Source organism: Echinops telfairi, unplaced genomic scaffold, assembly GCF_000313985.2.
Source record: "Echinops telfairi isolate 266 unplaced genomic scaffold, ASM31398v2 ScPeMD7_2;HRSCAF=8, whole genome shotgun sequence".
NCBI classification, from domain to species: Eukaryota; Metazoa; Chordata; class Mammalia; order Afrosoricida; family Tenrecidae; genus Echinops; species Echinops telfairi.
In genome coordinates this window covers 50,391,186-50,416,353 of record NW_022103898.1, presented here as the reverse complement: position 1 = coordinate 50,416,353, position 25,168 = coordinate 50,391,186, and the positions used below count along the sequence as shown (strand labels likewise).

The window sequence follows — 25,168 nt, the reverse complement described above, 5'->3', positions numbered from 1 at the left end:
CTCCAGGTTTGTGGTCCTTGGGGACAAATTTGGCTTTCTATTTTTTCCCCTGTTCCCAATGATGTGAAGAATATGCATTCTATTATAGCTATCAATAAACATATCTTCAATGAAACAACCAGAGGAATAGTGGCATGTCTAGTGTACTACCTTGCACATCATACATAGTATGTAAATATTGAGATTAATTGAGAATTAAATAAACTAAATTGTTTGCCCTCCCCCCTTTCATTACTGCTATATTCTTGTTGCTGTTAGCTGCAACACATGCCAAACCCATGACACGCTACCGAGTCCTGCCCTGTGCCCATTATTGGTTACAGAACAGGCTGTTTTGAGACGTCCGACTTTTATTAGCTGGTGTTCAGAAGTACATCACCAGACAGGTCTTCAGCATCTGACTTAGTGCGGAAGCTCCACTGAAACCATCCTAGAATAACAACATGCAAGCTTCCACGGACAGATGGCAGAGACAGTGCACAAGGTGCATTGGTCAGGAACCAAACAAAGTCTCCCATATGGAAATCAAGAATTTTATCTCTAAATCACCAATGACAGGCCTCCACTCAAGTACTCCCTCGATGCAAGGATACTTTCTTCTATTAAATTGGCATTTTATGATGCTCACCTTCCCAACACAACCACTGAAGACAAAGTGGGTGAATAAGCAAATGTGATGAAGAAAGCTGATGGTGCCCGGCTATCAAAGTATATAGCGTCTAGGGTCTTAAAGGCTTGAAGATAAACAAGCAGCCATCTAGCTCAGAAGCAACAAAGCCCACATAGAAAAAGCACAACAGCCTGTGTGATCACGAGCTGCTGAAGGGATCAGTTATCAGGCATCAAAGAATGAAAAATCATAGCATTGTGTGCTCACCTCCATGATACGATCACTGAAGACAAATAGGTACATAAGCAAATGTGGTGAAGAAAGCTGATGGTGCCCAGCTATCAAAAGATATAGCATCTGGGGTCTTAAAGGCTTGAAGGTAAACAAGTGGCCATCTAGCTCAGAAGCAACAAAGCCCACATGGAAGAAGCACACCAGCCTGTGCGGTCATGAGGTGTCGAAGGGAACAGATATCAGGCATCATCAGAACAAAAAAATCATATCATAGTGAATGAGGGGGGGAGTGCAGAGTAGAGACCCAAAGCCCATTTATAGGCCACTGGACATCCCCTTACAGAGGGTTCTTGGGGAAGAGATGACCCAGTCAGGGTGTGATGTAGCAACGATGAAACATACAACTTTCCCCTAGTTCCTAAATGCTTCCTCTGCCCCCCACTATCATGATTTGAATTCGACCTTGCAAGTCTGGCTAGACTAGAGGGTGTACACTGGTACAGATAGGAACTGGAAACACAGGAAATCCAGGGTGGATGATCCCTTCAGGACCAGTGGTGTGCGTGGCGATACTGGGAGCATAGAGGGAGAGTGGGTTGGAAAGTGGGAACGGATTACAAGGATCTATATGTGACCTCCTCCCTGGGGGAAGGACAACAGAAAAGTGGGTGAAGGGAGACATCGGACAGGGCAAGATATGACAAAATAATAATTTATAAATTATCAAGGGCTCAGGAGGGAGGGGGGAGTGGGGAGGGAGGGGAAAATGACCTAATGCCAGGGGCTTAAGTGGAGAGCAAATGTTTTGAGAATGATGAGGGCAATGAATGTGCAAATGTGCTTTACACAATTGATGTATGTATGGATTGTGATAAAGAGTTGTATGAGCCCCTAATAAAAAGATTTTTAAAAATTAAATTATACAAAAATAAATAAATCACCAATGACTTTCCTTTGCTACCATAAAAAAAAAATTTTTTTTTAAACTTCACAGAGATACCTCTGGGTGGATTTGAACTGCCCAACAAGTGATGAACTAGTTTGTCTTCCCAGAGACTCATCAGTAGCCTAGGTACATGGACACCTTCTGAGCACTCAAGTCATTCACTCTGTTTTCCCCGGAACTCTCTCAAATATGCCTGATGGATGAGGCTGATAGCCTCACCTGGAGTGTGCCAACCTCTACCTTCTGAGGCAACAACTTTATTTATTGCTCATCCTCCCAAATGTCTTTTAGATTTTTCTTCTCTAACAGGATGGCCATTTTCTTCAGTGTCATTGTGGCTTGTATGTGAGTCTCCATCCTTTTCCCAAACATGCCTGTTTAGTTTTTCATTGCCTCAAAACCTTGGCAAAGGAGATAAATATAAAAATTACTTCACTCTCAATTGTGCATTATTTGACAATGGCTTCAAAATTGTGCCGTTTTTGACATACACTTCAAAATTGGTTCTTATGTCAAAGTAGTGCATAAGGGAGAATTGAAGACATCTTAAGAGAGGATATGAGGAAAGTTTGGGGGAAGTCAGGCCATTCTTTGAATTTCATAAGTGTTCTAAAACTGAAAGAATCAAATTGATTTTTTTTTATTTTCGTAGCATATTTTATTCATTTATCATATGCTTACCTTTAAAATGTTAATTCATCTTTATATATGTTAAAGAAATCATATGTTTGCTCATTTTCATTGTAGCCTAAATGTAACAATATGTTGAAATTGGATTTTGACTTATATGTGATCTACTTATGCATTTGGATACTTACATTTATTCATTGCTCTAATAACCATGTGTATTGATAAGCTGTTGAACAAAACAAAAGAGAAGTGGTTATATTTGTGACCTGGTGCTTTGTATCATAGCTCACAGCTCTAGTGCCCCACCAGATATGAGATGGCAGTAATGTTGTTAGGGAAAAGTCAGAGGCTTAGCTGAGCTACAGAGATCATATAAGTAAAGAAATATTAGCTGAGCTACAGAGATCATATAAGTAAAGAAATATTCGTGAACTCCCAGTGTTCCCGCTCACGATTATAGGTCGTTAGGACATGACCTGTGAAGAGTGCAGTGCAGTGTGAGCAATAAGCTAGGCATCTGAAGCTATAGATCCTGCTGTAATCAAGCAATGCTATAATATAATAAATCATACAACAAAATCATAAGTAAGTCATGCGTAATTATGACTGAGCTGCAAAGTAAGCAGACTCAGATGAAATCCACTTTAAGGCAGGTTTCAGAAATCCACTTTAAGGCGTGTTGTTTTGCTCGTACATCTTAGGGGGACAGCTTTGTTGAGGATGCCAGTCAGGGACGGGAATATATAAAGTCTTCATATCACAGGGGCCTTCACCTTTGGTCTTTAATGTCAGGCCGTTTTCAGCTCAGAATGAAGATCTGATCCCTCAAAGCCTTCCCATGTCTAGTTTTGTTTTAGGACATATCAGTCTGAAGCAACTCATGCACTGGTAGCAAATACAGAAACAAATTATCCCTGAAATATGGAATCCTATTTCTTTGGAACCGAAGAGAAAGGGCAAGCAAACTATTAATGGCGTTAAGGAAGAAAGCAAATTAACTAGAGCTCAGTTGGAAATGTGAGAAAGTGGTGTGGGACAGGGAGGGTGTTAAAACTGGGACAATGCCAGGATCCGAATCCAGGACTAGGTGAATGCATCAAGCTCGTGTTCAGACTCAGGTAACTATGGGAAAGTTTGTGATAGAATGAAGAAGAAATGAAATGAGGGAAAGGTAGTACATTCTAGTAAATTCTTACTAACTGTAAAATTTGTTCAGAAATGTTATTAAGAGAGCCCAGAATTTTATTTTATGGGCAAGAGGAGTATACCCAAACCTCATTATTATTTCTCCTGTCAACCTCAACCCAACAAGCTCACTGCCAGCTAGGCTGTGCTAACGCAGAGAACGACTCTGGCCCGCCCAGACGGTTACTGTGTGCCAGAGAGAAAAGACCAGTATTTCTCCCAGGGACCTGCAGACCACGGGGATTGCAGCCCAACACGCATGTCATCATCGATAACTAAAGTTATTATAACTGGAGCAGAGCTTTTATCATAAATAGACATTAAAGGAAAACATGAAAATGAGTTGTTGTAGCATCAGCAATGTCATATTTGTTCCCATTTTGACAGGTGATTATGCTAACAAAAGCTTTGAGTCCCTGAAAATATGAGATGCAAACGACCAGGAGAAATACTTTATAAGCCAATCAATTTAGATGAATTGTCATCTCCTGTTTAGTCATTCCACATTTTGTATATGTAGCATAACCAAGAACCAAATTCATTGCCGTTGAGTCAGGGCTGACCGTAGTGACCCGTGCGGGCTTCTGGGACTGTAACTGTGCAGGAGGAGAAAGCCCGTTTTCTCCTGGGAGCTGCTGGTGATCTGCAGCTGCCAGCCGTGCCAACTGCCGCCCCACAGGTACCACGGCACCGCCAGGGCTCCTGGTCACATTCTCATTGCTTAGAATTGCATTCTAATTCCTTCTGCTCTGTGAGGGAGAGGCTAAAGTGTTGGGGCCTATATGAAAATAAATGTGTATGTCTTCTTATCAAAGTTCCTTAAGAGTAGAGATTTTTATATTCATGATTTTTAGACATTTGATATGCCATGAGAACCCTAACATGCAAATATAATAGCATACCAGGAAAGCAGCTTTGTAAACACCCCTCAGAAGAACATTAAGTCATTGGAAATAGTTTAAGATAAAGAGTTTACGTAAAGCTAAAGTTTAAGATACAGGGTTACAGAGTTTAGGAGCCTATGTCCCCAACGGCACTCTAAGCTTGCTGGTGCTAAAATAAGAAAGAAAACATCTCACTCTTTAGACATCTATATGTCTACGTATGTATATGTCCATATGTACATACATATACATGTTAATACACACATGTAGATAGATAGAGAAATACATGAGTTCTCTCTAAATTCAAACTAACTTGATTGCATTCAACAACAAAAGCATCTTAGATGTAAACATCTTCATCAATGTTTGACACATTTTCTTTTGCATAATAAAAGCAATTGACAGTGGTTATTGAATTAAGCACAAGCTACAAACTGCACTTTTTTCCTCTAGAGATAAGCCTATTTTATTATATATATAAATAAATAAAAACTGGTCAAGGATAATGGTAGGCATTGGAATGCTTTTAACTACTGTATAATATGTATAATTTTTTAAATATGTATAATTTTAATGTAAAAAGATTCATGTTATTTTTAACAACATTTTTACATTTATATAACACATCAAGAGTTCTAAAGCAAAAAAAAAGTCCTAAAGCAATTGTACATTCACTGTTTCCTAAAGAGTCCTCTCTGGCATATACAGGAGCTAATTAGTCTTTGATTTATAACTGGGGAAGTGAGGAGTAGTTCAATTTAAGAGGCCTTATCAAAGGTATACACCATTATAATGCAGTAAATAAAAACCAGAGTATTTTAGTCTTGTACATCATTTATAATAGACACTGTTAATACCTTCTTAAAATTCAATGATCTATTCTGAAATAAAATATTGTCATAAGGTGATATCTATATGTCTACAAAGAAGATATGTTCATATGACTATTATTCAAGCAAACAATTGGTGTAAATGTTGAATAAATTGAATATTTTTACCAACTTCTGCAGTCAAGAATCAATCAAACATGCAATAACTATTCATTGATTAAAAAATTCATTGATAATTACTGGTGATTGGAATTCAAAAGTTGGGGGCAGGGAGAAGTTTTGGCAGTTGGAAAATAATGGTTTTGGAAAATATGACTCAAGAAGATAAAAATGACGCTGGAGATTACATGATAGGATTTTGAAAGACCAATCATTTATTCATTGCAAATGCTCCTTTCAGCATCATAAATGGTGACTATACACATGGTCTTCACCAGGTGGAAGACACAGGACTCAAATGAACTATATCACAAAACACCAGTTCATAATCAGCAGTCAGCAGTTAGAACCAGCTAGAGGCCAATTGTGGAACAGATCATCAATTAATTGTTCATATGAAGTTGGAAAAATTAAAACAAATTGACAAGAGGTAATTTAAAACACTGAGTCTGTCTCACCGGAATTTAAAGGCAATCTCAAAAATAAATTTGACACGTGGAACAAAATCAATTCTATGCATCAAACCAGAGATGGGAGGAGCTGTGAGATTATCTCCAGGGCATCGCACATAAAGAAAGCAAAACACAAAAACAAACTCACTGCCACTGAGCCTCTCCTGACTCCTGGAAATGCTACGGCACCGAGGACTGGCTCGGGTGTTCCTGAGATGCCACACTGAGGGAGGACAAACAAAGCCTCATCTTCCTCCCGAAAGAACGCAGGAGGTCATTGAACGACAAGAACAAGACGAAGACCACAGCTAGTGAGAGAATAGTCTCTGAAGCAGATGGTGCTTCCCTCGAACGGAAGGAGCAACCAAGGACAGAGCTGGACAGACGCTGTGAAAGAGCTGTCGGAGAAGATGGGGTACGTGATTACAATCAACTGTGCGAAGACCTGAAGGGAGAACCCAAAAGGAAGAGCACGCCAGCAGGCCTCAAGTTGAAAGAAGTGGGGGGCATGGCGGGTGTGATGGGCAGGGAGCCGAATCAAACCTTGAGTTGTGATACTGAAGTATTCTATGTGTAAAATATTAAACAATCCAGGAAGGAATAAGAGATGATGAAAGAACACAGAGACATTATGCCCCCACCCCGGAAAAAAAACAACCTGGTAAATGTTCAGCCATTTCAGGAAGTGGCTTATGAGCAAAGAAGTTCCTGCTACGCTGAAGGCATTGCCAAAAACAAGGCTCTGGGAATTTATGGAAGGCCAATTGAGGTGTTTTAACAAATGGATGTAATGCTTGTAGCACTTACTTGTCTATACCAGGAACTTTGAATGACAGCTACGTGGCCAAATAACCTTGAAGATCTATTTTTTGGGTCCATTCCAAAGAAAGTAGTTTCCATAGAATGCAGAAATTATTGAACAATATCAATAATATCTCATGCAAGTAAAATTTTACCGAAATAATTTTCAAATGGTTGCAGGGGTATATGTTCAAGGCGCTGTCAGGACAAAAGATACCATTGCTGCTATCAGATGGATCTTGGCTGAAAGCAGATGATACCTGAATGGGGTGCTTGTGTTTGACTGTGTGTGCACAGCAATTCACTATGTGAAACATGACAAGCTATGGATAACATTGCAAAGCATGGGAATTTCAGAACACTTAATTGTGCTTATGCAGGATTGGGTTGTATCCTTTTGCTACATTAATTCAATCTGTATGATGATCAACTATCCGATAAAGTGGACAGTTTGAAGAAGAATGCCACTTCAGGACAAGGATATTGTAACAGCCTGCAATATGCAGATGATACAGCCTTGTTTGCAGACCAGGAAGAGTGCTTACTGATAAAGCTCAAAGGATTTCCCCTGGAGTATGGATTGCATCTCAATGCAAAGAAAAAAATGTTCCCAACTGAACCAATAGCAACATCATGTTAAACGTAGAAAATATTGACATTTTTAAGATTTCTTGATTCACAGTCAACACTCATGGAAGCAACAGTCAAGATGTCAAGGTTACATATTGCACGGACAAGCCTGCTCCAAAGGATTTTTGAAGGATTAAAATACAAAAATGACATTTTTAAAGCTAAGTTGTACCTGACCTTAATGGGTTTTTTGTGTGCATCTCATATAATTATGAAAGCTACCAAATGAATTCTGAAGATTATATTGTTCCTTTCTCTTTGTTTCCAACTTCTGTATTCCAGTCTCAATAATTATTAAGGCATCTTGATTGCATGTTTGATCAACTTCAAACTGAAGAAGTTGGTAACATTCTTCAGTGTTTTCTTCACTAGCTTTAGTGGTTGATGCCTACATTTGAATAACAGTTGTGTTGACTGTACTTCCATGTGTGTCCTCTGACAAAGTGTTGTACTTCAAGATAGACCGGGAGATGTCCTTGGCTCAACACAACACCATTCCTCTTGAATATGCCATTCCTGGCATAGTAAACCATGTGACTGTCTGATTCACAATGGCCAACACCAGTCCACTTCAATTCACTAATGGACTGAAATGATCTTTATGCATTCTGTTTCCAATTTGAAGACATGCATTAATACTTAGATTGTATATTATTCATGCACATTACTACATTGTCTCATTACTAACACGATTCCACTTTGTAATATTTTTTCTTTAGTTCCCCTGTCTTAACCTATATTGTTGTTTGAAATAGATATAAAATAACTTTACCTAATATAGTCAACATGGGAGCCCTGGTGGTGTAGTGGTTACTCGTTGGGCTGCCAGCTGCAAGGTCAGCCATTTGAAAACACCAGCCACTCTGTGGAAGAAAGACTGGGCTTTCTGCTCCCAGGAGGAAACTCACAGGGGTAGTTCCACCCTCTCCTGTAGGGTCTCTGTGAGTCTATTAACACAGTGACAGTGCGGTAAGAAACCCAGAAACATTTCTCTCAACAGTGTAACCCTCAAGTTGTATGCTTACATCCCAGCTAAGTGAAGGAAGTATACGAGCAAAATGGGTCTTCCTATTTTATTTCATATTGTCCTTGTTTGATAAATACTAACAGAACCATTTAAGTAGATAGGTAATATCTTAGAGAGATATTATGAAAATATCTGAATAACTCATAAAACATGACAACAATATAGTCAAATAATGGAAAAGAGTAGGTGATGACTTTACACTATCTTAGCAAATGTGAGGCTGTTAGCAAGTCACTCCACATCTGTAAGCTTCAGTAGCTTCATCGGTAAAATAAAGATAATAGTGGTATTTCTCATAAGTTTTGTGAGAAATAAATTAATTAAAATAATTAATCTAAAATGTTTAGCATAGTGCCTGCCATAAATGAGCACTTGATTTAGGGTAACTGTTTTATAGCCCACTGTGTCCCTGTGAATTTGAGTGGACTCAGTAACAGTGACTTTGAGGTTTGTTCATTCTTGAAAAATGAAATAGCATTTACTGTTTTATTTAAAAGATAACTGTGTAGTATGTCTATGTAAATATTGATGTCGTATAATTGATCATATTTCCCTAGGGCTATTTATGTCCAAATGAATTCATTGCTACTCAAGGTCCACTACCAGGAACGGTTGGAGATTTTTGGAGAATGGTGTGGGAAACAAGAGCAAAAACATTAGTCATGTTAACACAGTGTTTTGAAAAAGGGCGGGTAAGTTGCTTTATAATCCTTCCACAAAGTGTTATTTTACAGTTGAGTGTTAATATTCCAGCCATTACTATGAGCAATCAATAGCTGGGATAACTGTTTTAATTAGTAGCAATATCTAGGATGTATGAGGAGACTTCAAAAAGTTTGTGAAACATGGAATAGAAAGATAATGGAATTTTTCTACAAACTTTTATTATTATTTATTAAATATATAGCATATCAATCCATAGTTCAGTCATGTCATGGAGAATTGTACAATTACCACCGCCATCAGTTTCCAGACATTCTTTCTCTCCACTGGCTCCTCATCATCGTCTCCCCTTCGCCCCCTCCCTCCACCACCGTGCCCCCCTCCCCCGCACCCCTTATTCTACTTGCTGCCTCTATAGGTCCATCAATTCTGTGTTTCATATATCAAAAAATGGAAAAACATGTACCACAACTTCAAGAGGGTGACCTCTAATGACCTGACACCTCCGAGAGGCACCCTGATATGAACAAACAAACACCAAATAAAACAATACAAACCACAAACATTTTAATGCCCCCACATGCATCAGTATACCAATGGCTCTCACAACTACTGATTTCCTCCAAATGCAGATCAGATGCCACCAGTACTGGCCGGAGGACAACAAACCGGTTACAGTCTTTGGAGACATAGTGATAACGAAGCTAATGGAGGATGTCCAAATAGATTGGACCATCAGGGATCTGAAAATTGAAAAGGTAAATAAAACAGGAAACCTGATAGAAAAATATGGCGCCGAAATGTCTGAAGCTTGTCTAGTTGATTTTAGAATTTTCTTTTGCACCAATATCTAAATCCAAGGCTTCATTTCTATTCATTTCTTAGCAGGACTTCTAAATTCCTCTGGGATTCAGTGTCTAGATCACCATTTTTCGATCCCAAATCACATGGTTAATGTTTAAAATGACAATTCCTATAAGGACATTTCTAAATAAACTGGCAAAATGACAAATGACAAAAAAAGGACATTGATAATAAACTATAATATTTAACTAAAGATTGAAAATTTTTAAGTTACTTCTTCTGTCTGGTTCCTAGTACATTGGTTTTCTATTTAATAAAAAACCAATAGAGAAGAGAGTGTGAGATATCACTTTTAAATTTACTTAAATGCCAGTATATACAGGAAATAATATAAGAATCTTTAAATTTTTTGACCCATCAGATAGTCAATATCTGTGTTTTGAATTATTAGTGAATGTGTTTATTAAAGTTTTGAGCCAACTTCTGAGAGCTTCCTCTGGTGCGCTACATTTTGAATGCTGATACTCTGTATTTACATCTGTCTGTAAATGTTGTTTATGGCTCCCATTCTTATTGAAAGGGGCGTGTTTTTATTGTAACAGTAATGTAAGATTTCCCTAAATAGTAAAAACTCATTTTGGTAAGCAGACCTTTTTTTGAAAGACCACTTTCAAAATCTAGGCCATAAACTGTCTTTAACCTTTACTTTTATATTCACATAGCTTTAACGTGTTTCTTTAATCTGCCACTTTGTCTAGCATGGGGATTGTATGACTGTTCGACAGTGTAATTTTACTGCTTGGCCTGAGCATGGGGTTCCTGAAAACAGCACCCCACTAATTCACTTTGTGAAATTGATTCGAGCAAGTCGAGCACACGACACCACGCCTATGGTCGTTCATTGCAGGTAAGAAAGACGTCCAGAGCTTTCTATTAAACACTAACAATGGTCTAAAACTGGAATGCAGCCTTTTTATTATCATAATAAGAAAAATAACTAATAAACCCACTGCCTTCAAGTCAATTCTGACACATAGCAATACCACACAGGGTGTTCAAGGCTGTAAATCTGTAGGACCAGAAGGCCTCATCTTTCAACAGTGACGCGGTTGGTAGATTTGAACTGCCAACCTTGTGGTTAGCTTACGACAGTGTCATCAGGGTTCCAATTGATATCATAAGGAAAGCATTGATTGGTTCTTTCAAGCTGTCCATTTTAGCTTGCAATTTTCAAAATAATTTCACTAGTCAAAATAAATCAAAATTTCCTTTTATAAACACTTAAGTGATAAAAATAAATGAAGAACCCTCTAAAAGCAGGGGACAATAGATATATTCCATAATACAAATACACCGTAGTTTAAGTAAAATTTATCTCTATCAGAATTTAAATTTGGTATCTTCTTTTTTTTTTTACTGCAGTAAAAATATCCATCCTCATCTTTAATTTTTGTATGAATATTTCTGCAGGATAAATTCTTAGAACCAGCATCTCTTAGTCACATTATGTCATTTTAAATTTGGATACATGCAAATAAATTCTACTAAAAAATAACTGCCATGTTTTATGCTTACAATAACCCGTGGACAAGCAGATAGATTCTAGGGTACCATTTAATTCTCTCCCCAGTCCACGAACAGTTAATCCTTATCACATAGCCCTGCTCAGTATTCACCTTCATTAAGAGATCACTGAAGATGAGGGTGCTTCAGAAAAGTGCAGTGAAGAAAGCAGATGGTGTCCAGCTATCAATTGGGATAGTGTCTGAGGTCTTAAAGGCCTATGTTCAAACATGCCGCCATCAAAGTGAACTATTAACTAAATACGTTGAAGAAGCACACCAGCCTGTGTGATCCAAAGATAACAATAACAAAATCCAAAAATGATGAAGGAAAAAGTACCAGAGCTTAAATTGTGAACACCCAATTTGTAGACGTCTGTGGAGGACCGTGGGAGCCAAAAATCCATCTGCACAGTATCTAATCTGATTAAGCCTCTGGCAGATCCTTTCTAGCTGCAGGTAAGACACTCGAACAGCTTTACTATCAGACAGAGGTTATGGTAAACTTGATTATGGTGGATCGAACCATGGTAGAATATGATACTTGGTCAGACAACCTCCCTCTTGACCCAACCTGCATTTGTTCTAGGCTCAAATATTTTTCACTTGTTCCACAACAGAAATTTCTTTTCTGGGTTTTTTCAATGCTGATGGTGATCTTTTCTTTCTTACACTTTACTTTTATTTTTATCTTAATGTTACTATTATTTTCTTCTTGAATTTTTGTTTGTTTTTGATTGTTGTTAGTGCTGTTGGCTTTCCCAGTTTGTGAAGCACAGAGGAGTGGATGCATAGAAACAACAATCGAGGCAGTGGTTTATCAGGGGCATGTGGAGGTAGGGGCTGGGAGGTGAGGGAATATGGGGAGCCAATAATGAATGTGGGAGGGGAGGGAGCTGATTAGGATTGTGATATGTATATACAACTCCTTTTAAAGGCCATTTAACTATGGAAGTGTATGAAATGTGAATACTTTATCAAGAGCACTACTTTAAAAAAAAGGAATTACCATTGCTGCAACAGCTGCTATAGTCGGTCTGGGTGAAAACTGAGATTCTGGGTGACTGTGTATTTGATATTTTTCTGCAATTTCAGCAGATGAGAAGCTGATTGGTTGGTTGTTACCACTTGCTCTCGACAAAATGGTCAAGGAAACAACTGAGCTCAAGGCTTTGAAGTCACAGCTCAAGAGCCTCAAAATTTCTACTAATGTCCTGAAAGAATGCCTTATTTTTTTTTTTTTAGTAATAGTGCAGATATTGAGGAAGGAAAAAAAAGCAGAGACTTATCATAAGAGTGCCAACAACAATTGAATTTCCTCCTTCAAATGGTGTTAATGTGGAGGCATGGATTGAGAACATATGGGACTCTGAAGGTTGGCAGGTTGGCATATGGTCTGATGGCAGATAATAAAGTAGATGGGGACATTCGGGCTCTAAATTCCACTGAATCACTTCAGCCATAGAGCTCTTTCTCCCATCTGAAAAGCTTATTCCACTCTAAATAACAGTGTCTTAGGCTGGGTTCTTTAGAGAGGCAAAACCAGCGAACCTTGTATATTCGTGTCTAGAAAGAAATTTATATTTGCAGCTGCAAAAGTAGGTAAATCTAAGTCTGGGAAGGTTCAAGTCTGTGAGTTAGATGGGAAACTTCTTCTGATTCACTTAGCTATGGAGGTTGATGAGCCAAGACTTGCCGAAAGGCAACAGGCTGGTGACTGCAGAAGTGAATGAATATAAAGTCAACAGGTCGGACTTGTGACTGCAGAGGTGAATGAATTAAAGTTTGACTGGCCAGATGGCAGGCCACTGAAGACTCCTAGGACTGGCAGGCAATATGGCAGGCTATTGGCTCATGCCCAAAGTATAGGAGGTCAATGAATGAAATGTAGAATTCAGGATCAGAAAAAAGCAAGCAAGCTTTCCACACCATCCACTTGTATTAGAAGCAGGCCACATCCCCACGGAAACTTTCTTGAAATTAGTTCAGAGCTGCCACCTGAGTAAAAGTATCGCTTACCACCCTTATCTTCTTACAACTGGTAAGCTGCTCATACAGATCCCATTATGGAGTATATTACATTGCGTAAGGTCACATCATGGAGAATTATTGTCGTGTTGTTGTTGTATTTGTTAGGTGCCATTGTGTCGTTTCTGATCCGTAGTGACCCGATGCACAACAGAATGAAACATTACCCAGTCCTTTGACATCCTCACAATTGCTCCAGTCCTTGAGCCCGTTGTTGCAGCCATTGTGTCAATCCATGTAATCGAGGACTTTTCCTCCCTTTCACTGCCCTTTGACTTTTTGTCTGTGGTTTGTTGTAGTGTGGTGTCTTGTGTGTTGCTGTGATGCTGGGAACTATGTCACTGATATTTCACATCCCATCAGGGTGAAGTGGAGGGTTACTACAACATAACCACCAAACCACTGAGACTCCTGACCCAGCCATGTTGACCCAAAACCTTGTAGTTGACATTTTCAAACCTTATAGTTGACATTTAAGTAAACATATTGACCTCAGAAAACGTTCAGCTCTACAGATGCCAAAAGCATTAAGCAAAAGTCAGCTGGCTCAAAGATCTGATCTTTCATCTGTCTTTTAAGCACGAGTGATACTAATGGAGTGGATTTTATGGAACCAATCCTAACCAGGGACAAGGCTTTTATTTACCAATTCATTCCAGAGAGCAAGACCCAATCAAAGCAGTGGCTTCCAAGAGGATCGACTGGGCCAGTTCAATTCAAGGAAGAGAGGTCAACGCAGAAGGTTATGGTCACTATTTTGTCAGAGGCCTAATTGGTCATCTTGCAGATTTCCTCAAATAACACAGGCCAATGACATGAAGGAATTATTTAAGGAAATTTTTTTCTGTCACAACAATGCCACTGCTCTTTTTTTTTGTGGGTGCTGCTGTTCTAAAAGAATTTTGATGAGAAATATTACTCCATTGAGGCTGAATGAAGCCTTTCTCCTGTCCCTCTAGATATCTATTTGTTCCTCAAACTCAAATGAACACTTAAAAAGAACACATTAGATCCTTCTAGGACCACAGTGCTGTTGTAAAGTATTACTGAGGATGGCATGGGTCTTTAGGAAAGGATCAGAGGGACGGAAGTACCACCTTCAGAAGTATGTACGCCCAGAAGGAGAGTATGTTGAGAAACAGTAGTTTTACATTTTGATATTTTTGCTTAATAAAGGCTTCTATGATTTGGTAGCAAAATGCTGAACCTCTTATTTGCTGCTATGGCCACAGTGCCTAGAACAGGGATTGGTACTAAAAACATAGTAAATGATTTAATGACTGAGTACTCTGTTTGGGAGTATGGGCGTATATATTACCATCGCCTTTCATATGTTGTTATAATACCGCTTATTAGATTGAAATTGGGTATTCAACTGGTTCTGTCCTATAAAAATAACAGTGTCATGGGGTTTCATGTAATATTTCTAAGACTGGGGAATATTTCAAGTCTTTTTTTCTATTTCATTTTTATGTTAATGATTTAGATATCAGTTTTATGACAGGAATTTCTGAAATTTGCTTGTGGCGTTTACCCAGTCACATTTTCTATAAGACACATGCCTGCCCTTGGGTATTTTCTTAAAAATATCTAGTTTGTCAATTTCATTATGTATAAGAAATAACATTTTTGGAAAATAGATGAAAAGAATACGTGAAAGACGTCCATGTGTTGCAGAAACTATATCACCTTGGCTAACGATTTGGTATCATTAGTGTTGAGAATTTCTACTTGTAGCCAAAATATATATTCAATGTGAAGTTTCTAGCATTAAATTTTCAGTGATTTTTCATTTTTTCTTTGCATTAATTTTTTCTATAGCATTGAAAATATTATGAAAGAAGAAGCTAATATAATTGACACACGTGCATGCACAAACAAAACACCCACGAGCTATATGATAAATTATTAATGTTAATAGTTTTTGTCTCATTTAAACAGTCTTAGAAAGGAGCCCTGGTGGCGTAGTGGTTCTGTGCTGTGTTAACCACAGTGTTCCACTTCCACGAAGAGTTACCATTTTGGAAACCTACAGTGCCTGTTCTACTCTGTCCTATAAGGTTACTCTGGGTTAAAATCCACTCAATGACAGTGAGTTTTATTGTTGAAGCAGGCTTAGTAACTAGTTTAAATCCAAAGAAATTCTATAGATGAGCTACATCCAAATAATAAAAGAAACTATGTAGGAATTATTGCTATAATAACTATCTTCCTCACTATCAACATGAGCAATCAATCATTTATTGACATTTTTTCATGTGATTTCAATCCTGCAGTGCTGGAGTTGGAAGAACTGGTGTTTTTATCGCTCTGGACCATTTAACGCAACACATAAATGACCATGACTTTGTGGACATATATGGACTAGTAGCTGAGCTAAGAAGTGAAAGAATGTGCATGGTACAGAACCTGGTAAGATAACTAAAACTGCACAGTGTCACCTATAGAGCTTTTGAAAGGGAAGATCTTAGTGTCAGGGGAGCACGCTGGTTGGAGGTGAGCTTGCTTGACAGTGTATTTGATAGCAGTAGCGATTTTTCCTACATTATAGACCAGCTTGCAACATCTTCAGCAGGGGAGCTGATGGAGTTTTGCAAAGAAATAAAGCCCAGTCATCCAAAATTACTTGTTTAGCATTTAGCTTCTCTAGGGAGCTATTAAAATGAATTAATTTCAATTTGTTTTGTAAACCAGCCAGCTAAAAATTGTTATTGGGAAAATAATTTTTAAAAATGACTGTAATGTGAGTCTTTGAATATCACCTGTTTGCATATCCTTATTTATGTTTATTGCATATTATTATTGATAATGATTACTATAGTGAATTGTTAGCTAGCTGAAAGATTTTTGCCTTGTTATTTTTGTTTTGGGCCAAACACATTTATAGAGATAGATTTTCCTTTATTGAAAATCTATGCATTAGAATGATAACGAGACTAAAATCATAGTTAACCTCTGTAGAATGTCTAGTGGATTCCAAGTTGTATGCTTGTCTTTTTACACGTGTGATCTTATTTCTTTATAAAGCAAATCCAATGTGATCAAACAGCAGAGTAGATTTTATTGGTCTTGCCTTCCAAGTAGAAAAGCAGCTGTTCTAAAAAGTTACCTTCCAAGCTGATGCCTTAATAAGTATCAGAATGCGGATTCAAATCCAATACTAACAAAATATTCAAGAAATTCCGGTCCACCGGGTTCAATTTGTACACTACACAAATATTTTCTTCCAGTAAAACACCAACATCTGTCAGATGAGTGTTTTCTGGATTGCACCCTAGAAACTACCAGAATAGGAGTGGTTAAATGTCTGAGAAAAGGGTCCTTTGCTAAAATAAGTTTGAGTATAAAGTTAAACTGATTTTTCATGTACAATTTCAAATATGCATTCACAATTACAAAAGAAAAAGTACCTTGCAAAACAGTTTGCAGCCATTTGACTGGAATCCTTGAACCTTTTTGACTTTAGAATCTGTAGTACCATGTTATCAAATGCTAGTATTCTAACAAAAGGGCTTCTCTAGACCAGAGGTATCAGACTTTTGATTGTACATCCCTTTCAGCAAAAGTATTTTCACATCATGTCCATACACACATATTTGTTTTTAAATATAGATAGTCATAATTATTTAATTTATAAAACATATACCAAACAATAAAACCTCATTGGCATCCAATCAACACCAACTTATAGTGACTCTACAGGACGTGGTAGGCCTGCCCCTGTGAGTCCCTGAGACTGGAACTCTTTACAGGAGCAGAGAGCCTCTTCTTCCTCCGGAGGAACAACTGGTGGTTTCGTACTGTTGACCTTTGGGTTAGCAGCATAGCGTAGCAATAACCACTATGCACCCAGGCCTCCTTCTATTCTGCACTGGGCCCTGAAAATTATGTAGCTGGTTGTTATTCAAGGATCTTGTGAGAGCACAATGTAAATCAAAATAATAACTATTATTAAAGCACATTCTAATTTTCTTTTTTTTTTAGTTAAAATAAGGATAAGCAGAGTGTTAGCCCGTTCTTTCTATTTTCATTAGTGCATACATGCACTTTATAGATAAATGCTCTAGACAAATTTCACGACTGTGTCTCTTGGCTGGTTTAGGATTGGAACTGCTTACGATATTATTCCCTTCTGGAATCAGCCATCAAAGAATAAAAGCTGAAAAGTGTCCTTTCCCATCCTCCACAAATTTGTGGACCTGAACCTGCTAAGGAGTGGTTTAAATGATCTCTATAAATAGAGTCCGTCTCAGCTCCGAGAAATCCCACCCACGACAGAACGAAACACTGCGCCAGTCTCTCAGTGGTTCTTACGATGGAGCCCATTGCTGTGGCGGTGGCACTAAGTCCATCTATCTTGTCAAAGGCCCTCCCTGCTCTGCTGCCCCTTTACTTTACCAGGCAAGATGTCCTTCTCCCGAGGCTGATCTCTCCTGATAACATGTCCAAAGTCTGTGAAACGAAGTCTTGTTATCTTTGCCTCTAAGGGGCATGCTGGCCGTCCTTCTTCCCAGACAGATCCGTTTGGTCTTTTGGCAGTCCATGGTACTTTCACCATTCTTCACCAGCGCAATCTATCAAATGCATCTGTTTTTCTCCCATCTTCCTTAGTCAATGCCCCATTTTCACATGCATATGAAGCCCTTGAAAATGCAGTGGGTTGAGCCGGGCACACCTTAGTCCTCAAAGTAACATCCTTGCTTTTCAACACTTTCAAGAGATCTTGTGCAGCAGACTTACCCAATGCAATGCAGCATTTGATCTCTTAACTGCTCTTCCACGAGCACTGGTTGTGGATCCAAGCACGATGGAATCAGTAAAACAGACTGATAGGGAAGTGATGGTTAACCCTATGTGGCACTCTAACTATATTATGAGTTGCATACATTATACATGTTTACCCCAAAGTAGTGGGCAGTTGCATATGGGCATAGAAAGAGCCTGGGTTTTGAGTCAAAGAACAGTTCAAAACCAGCTGTACTAATTGTTAGCTCTCTGACTTTGTTTAATAAGCCTGTCTGACTTGTTCATCCTGTGTAAATTAGTAAGGTGATACCTTTCACAAGTTTGTTAGCAATATTTAACAGAAGAAAGGTGCATCGAGAATAGTGCCTACTGAATAGTAAATGACAAACAAGGTATTGTTGGATTACTTCTCCCCTGAAAACTTACTCTCAGGTTCTCTTTCACAAAACTTAGTTCCCAGAAAAATCTATTCTTCGCTGTCTTTGCTTAGTGGCAAAGAAGATAAAAACGATGATGCCTTTATAAACCACATTCCCTTGCACACGAGTGGGTTCCGATTGCCCTCTGGTGCATACCAGAGTGATTCCAGTTTCTATGAAGAATTTTCATATCTCAGCACCAATCACAGCAGCTGTGGGCCGAGAGAAGGCAGACACCTCATCGATATACTGCCACTGACAGGCCCTAGAGGGTCATGTCTCCTACCGAGGAGAGACTATAGAGTTGTTTTACTCTCTGGAAACAAAACAGTTCATAGCTGTCGTGGATTTGAAATACATTTCTGAGAGACTGTTCTGCAGTAAGATACTATCCTGGGATTCTATTGATGCCTCAAAGACTAGTTAATGTGGGTTAGTCCTTTCTTCCTGAGAAGTTCACTAGTGTGAATTGAAAAGTAAAAGAAAAACAATTGGGGAATGCTTCTTCTCCCCTCCCCGCACCCAGCCAGGCATTTTATATATGTAAAGTCCCTTAAATCTAAAAGTGCAGCTTTTATGATCCTTTAGTTCGAGAAACTGAGATTCAGAAAAGTGTGATTCTCTAAGTAATATGGCGATCTGGCATGGACACTGGGAATGCCGCTCTCCCCCAGGGCGCAGCAGCGCAGGGCCAGGCAAGAGGCCTTGGGACGCAGCCTGCCCAGCTGGCCGAGTTCCACTCCTCATTCTTTCCGGTGGAGAAGATGAGGTCAGAATCCTCAGAAGCTTCACATATCACATGTGGCTCCAAATTCTAGTGTGATTGTCTTTAGAATACCATAGTTAAATCATACATTCAAATGAAGGCTTATTCTTCAAATAAATTCTATGAAGTGGCACTATATTTCGGCCAATAATGTTATCCATTGAGTGATATATGTTTGAAAATACTCTTGGAATTATTTTGAGTAGTAATTTACTAGCAATTCCCATACAGTTATTATTTTATAATAACTTTTTTTCTTTTTTTACCAAAATAGAGTACCCTAATGACTTGCCGGCTGTTTTCCAACTCAAATCCACCATTAAATGGCAAATATCGGCTAGCTGTGGGAATTAAACGAGAAAAACGGAACAAATATGTATTTCCCATACACTCTGTACCAGGTGCAGGTATAGGCATTGGATATAGTCCTGAATATGACAGCTTTTTGCCCTCATAGAACTGTCAGGGCTGAAATATTTCTGGAAACATTTTGTAGTCCTTGAAGAAATAGATATTCCTAGTAGTAACCAACAATTTCTAAAGACAATATTTAAAGAGAAGTCCAGTTCCAAAAAAAATTCTGAGGTACAGTCGCAATAGATATAAGCATAAGCTCTTTTAAAAGATGGCTATTTTTGAGGAAGTTATATTTAAATCACTTGCCAGTTATCTGTATTAAACATTTGGTGATGTACCTTTAAAGTCAGAAAGTTTCTAACTACATTTGGGAAACGCCACACACAAGAGTGCTGAGAAATTACTGAACTAACTGGAATAAGCATAACAACCGCACGTTGTCGTGATTGACGTGCTGGGTGCCTTTAAAGGTCTAGTGCTTGAATGTGTGGACACTACCATGTCTACCAGTAAGGATCAAATACTTGACACCAGGTATCCAGGTGATTGTCAGAATTATTAGGTGTATTTTAAATAAGCTGGCAGTGTAAACACGTTTAGTCACAGATTTTTTTTCAGCTAAGATATTCTTTTTTATTGTAATGAAAACACAAAAAACACAGCAATCGGCTCAACAGTGTCTACATGCACAATTCTCTGACCTTGATTACATCCTTCAAGTTGCACAACCATTTTTCACTAACAAGATTCCTTTTGCTTTTCATTTTTAAGTAGTTTTTAAAAATAACTTTATTGGGTGCTCTTTATAGCTCTTATAACATTCCATACATCCATTGTATCAAGCATGTTTGTACATACGTTGCCAGAGTCAGATTTTTTAAGTAAATTTACTCTCCGGAACTCACAAGTCTGGGTAACTATAAAGTCATTTTAAAACAATAATAGCTTAGCTTAAGAGTAACAAAGATCTGCCTTGAGTATTAGGCCCTTTTAAGAAGTAATTTTCTGTATGAGATCACATTGACAACAATTTGAAAGATCAGATAGGATTATTAGGAGGCAATGGATTTTTGGTAATGGGGGAAGAATAACTAGAATGAAAGTCATTGTCAACAGGGACTCAATTAGAACTGTTGGGAAAGGCAACTCATAAAAACAGGGAAATGATGTCATTGCCACATCTTTTATCATCACAGCAAGAAAAGAGGTTCACACTTGGCATCTAATGGGAAGTGTGGAAAAAATACTCAAAGCTACGAGGAGCCACGAGACAAGAGTTTAGGAAAACCTTGTGTGAAGTAGTACCAAATCATGGTTTAAGTTTGTGCCGCTAACTTTAAGATTCAGTATTATTTTCTACTGTTAACAGTGTGGGCCCCCTATAAGAAAAGTCTCCACCTCACCCATTTGTTCAACCACTCTTTTTGGTTATCCAGGCACAGTATATCTTTTTACACCAGTGCATTCTGGACCTTTTATCAAGTAAAGGAAGCAATCAGCCCATCTGTTTCGTGAACTACTCAGCTCTTCAAAAGATGGACTCCTTGGATGCCATGGAAGGTAAACAGAGGCACTGTCTTCCCAGTTTGCCAGTTTGCTAACCTCTCACAGGAGAATGTATTTAGCAATTATCAGGTGGAAAGGTTTTAAGAGCTTTGTTAGTACACACATATAAGGTGTGTCATTTCTGTTGATCCAAGTTTGGATATTAGACTTTCTATTTATACTTAATTTTTGCCATGAAACATCTAGATCTTTTTAATTGTTGCCTTTAATTCTACTTTGTGATATGTTTCTTTCTGTTATAGGTGATGTTGAACTTGAATGGGAAGAAACTACCATGTAACCACTCAGACCAAAGATTATAACTGAAAAGATTGTTTCAAATCCCAGGAGCCAACATTATCTCCCCTCACTTCTCTGAATAGAAATTGGTAAAATGAAGGCATCATTCTGCTTCCCTTACTGTGCCTTACCAAATACACCAACTATTTTATGCATAGTTTAGATCAAAATTAATTCAGGATAAATATGTTTCTTGGAGAATAAATGTTACAGATTTGAAATGTTTATGAAAAGGCCCCTAAGAGGATTGGGGGACAACCCATATATTTGAAATGAGCTAAAGCAAAAATTATTATTGCATTAGCAGTAATGTTTAATGTGAATTTTCCCTACCTATTTGATTTAACTTTGGACAAAAGTTGTAAATGTTTATTCGGTAGTGTTATTTTGGCCTCCGGAGTGTTGCTGTTTCTTGTGGATAACTTCCAAGACTGTCATCCTGATCTGTACTTCCATGTCCACCCCTGTGTTTTGAATCTTCTGTTTTATGAGTGCTGAGATATCATCTCATGATCCCAAACAGCTGAGGAGTAACCCTCTGGCACAGCAGGGATTATTCAGCCTTTATGCAGCACACAGTAGCTCTTCAGGGACACTCAGTGCTATTTAAATTGCATTGTGAGGTTCAGTTTAAAGAATGGAAGAAAATTAAACCATGCATTGCACATATCAAATTCTAGAATATCTTTTCAACCTGCCTACCTGCGTAAATTTCAGGCACAAACTGTTCCGCTGTGTTGTATATTCAGACTAAATGTACCAAAGTATTTGTATAATAAATATGTACTGAAACTCACACTAATGATTTTGAAGGGTTTCTTCAGCGGAAATGTCTAAAAACAATCATAGAAATGTGAGGTGTGTCACAAGCTTATAAGCTAACGACACGATGCTGTGGTGCCAACAGAGACTTCTGAATCGGTGATCTTAAATGGTCTTTATTTCATTTCCTGAGATTGAGTATTGGGAACCCTATTTGGTGGAAATGAAAATAAAGAAATTAATGAGGTTGTAGCAAATCAAAGAAAAATTTTCTGCTTCCATTTTATTATATAATAGTAGATATTGAATTTCAAATTATATGAAGTTATTTTGTCATAGATTTTGATTGAGGTTCATTAAACTAAATAGCATTAAATATTCCGTGGCCTTTAAGATGAGAGTTATATGTGTATTTCTGTTGTGATATGCATATAGGAAAATTTGATGGCCAACAAATGGAATTTTAATGAAGTGGGCTATTTTTCAGCAGGATTTCTGAGTGTCCTATATAAATAAATTTTGACTTTGGATCACATATTAAAATGTAATCGATTCATTTTTTTTCTTCAGGCATTCAAAAATCATAAGTCATTTTAATGTGGAATCTATTTTCCAAGAAAGTAAGTCCTTAGGCCTCTCAGGTGTTCCCTCAAGTCCTGTGAAATTTCCTTCCCGTTTTTCCATTACAAGGAGATGTAAATGAATGTAATCCACTGCTCTTGCAACAAACAAATTTACTTTATACAGAACTACAGAAAAAGAAGAAAGGAAAAAATGTGGAAACATTAAAAGATTCATTGGAAGTGGAAGTTCTTAAATTTACTTCATCTCTAAGTCAAAGAAAGTGTATCGCAAGCTAGTACTTATTAATATGGAATTTAATGTTCATGGAAGACATCACATAGCTGTGGGAACCATTGGTGACGTTTTGTTTCAATATAGTGCGTGATTAGAAAAGAAATCGTTCAAGCTGAAGGTCAGTCTATTTTCTATAATAGTTATGTAAAATAATTGTGGAGGACAGGTCTCAGGTTTAAAGATGGGTGCATACACACACGTTTCTGCTTCAATAGGTGTAAAGTGGCGCATGAGTTTTTCATTTCTGGACAGCCTTAACTTCACTACGATGCTGCCTGCTATCACCCGACTTTATCTCTAACAGGCATTAGGCATGATCAGCATAATTTCAGGGCATTAAGTTATTGAAGCATGCTTTTTCTTGATTTTTGAAAGGTTTCATTATGCTAACGAAGATAGTTAACAAATAGAGCATCTGTTAAATGTTTCTAAACTCACGTAGGTACATCGCCAAACTGAACTTGCCTCGCAATTTGCCTTGTGCTGAGAGCTGAGAGTGCTCTTAATTATATAGGAAAGGAGCTAGGTTTTCGCCATGTTGTATAGGAGGTTGCTAAGTGCAAATTCAAATAATGAGGACCATCTGTAACATTTTTAGATCCGATTTGTCAGAATACATAGAAGTACACGCACCATAAATGAGCAGCATGTGTTTCATGTGAAGCAAGTGAAACTGGACCCCCGCGAGTGGTTTGCCAGAGACCAGAGCAGCTGCGGGAGCGCCTCTGCTTTCATCCTGCTTTAACACACAGTCCCACTTCCAGTTTATAGCTGAAATGTATAAAAAGGCTTTTGCAAAGGAAAAAAAGACAAGAAAGACTAATTAAACCTTGCCGTCTTCCTAAAAGAGCTGGTGATTCACTGTTCCCATCTGTTACCAAACACCACACTTTAAAAATGAAATTGAAGCTGAGTGAAGGATTTGATCATTCTGTGCATTGTTGTGATAATGACGTCCATTTTGAGGGACCAACGTTTCAAAAAGTTACTGTGGATTATTTTCTGAGGCCTGGGACACAAATGTGTTCTGAAATTATAAAACCGACATTAAAAGATGACAAAATGAAGTTGTGGGGGGGGGCAGGTTGGGAGTGGGGGTTGTCTTTCAAACTGAATCTAAGCCAAACAGTTTGCCTTCTTAGGGCAAGGAATGACTTCTAAATAACTTTGTTAATAACTTCATAAAGTGAACCGTTTCCATGTGAGATCAGACTGGCACACCACCAGCCCCTGGAGATGCTCCGAAGGGCAGGTAAGAGTCCATACATGGAAAAACACAAGTGGCTCAACAGCTCATCTTTGCCGTGGCTGGTCATGTTAGGTCTGATCATACATCCTGTTTTAGAATGTTTCTGCACTTGTGATAGCAGTCCCATAGTTATGTTTCAGACACATAAATCTAAGCAAAAGTTAATGGCAGGTGGACTAATTTTTCCTAAATAATACCATTGATTCTGATTTTGTGAATTATTTAGAGCAATATTTTGTTCTCAGGAAAATTTTGGACTAAACACTCTACAGGTGCATATACTGTCATAACTAATGTGATTTGAGAAGCAATTCAAGAAAATGTTCTATTTCAGAAAACTCAGAAAGACCTTCTGAGTCCATGCCTACAATGGCCTAGTGAGGTGCCGTGGGTGGGTGTCCACTTGCTGTGGCCCTGTGGTCAGCAGAAGGAAACGTGCCGACCCCTGCACCATCCTCGCCGTGCTTAGGTGGGAGTCCGTTCTTGCCATCGTCAACAATGGGGTCAAACAGAATTTTAAGGAAGGCAATGTTTTGTTTTGTTTTGTTTTGTTTTCCCTGTAGACGTGTTCTTTTCTCCACTAGCAAGAACCATTAGTTTATTCTGTATTCACTGATAGTCTTCTTGGAAAGAGAAGTCAGGTTTTTGTTATTGACATGTGTCGGGAAGTCAGTTCCCACTCATTCTGTCCTGTGTTCAACAAAACAAAACGTGGCCAGTC

The 25,168-nt window shown here is 38.2% G+C and overlaps 1 protein-coding gene across 1 annotated transcript in view; it reads left to right on the top strand.

Annotated features, from left to right (window-relative positions):
- Nucleotides 1–22,875, top strand: part of PTPRQ (protein tyrosine phosphatase receptor type Q) — a 276,229-nt gene extending 253,354 nt beyond the window's left edge. The window contains 6 exon segments of the mRNA XM_045288666.1: nt 8,946–9,080; nt 9,684–9,809; nt 10,614–10,762; nt 15,722–15,857; nt 21,170–21,293; nt 21,542–22,875. Of these exon segments, the coding sequence (XP_045144601.1) occupies nt 8,946–9,080; nt 9,684–9,809; nt 10,614–10,762; nt 15,722–15,857; nt 21,170–21,293; nt 21,542–21,579 (708 nt within the window). The 3' untranslated portion in view covers nt 21,580–22,875.
- The last annotated feature ends 2,293 nt before the right edge of the window (nt 22,876–25,168 follow it).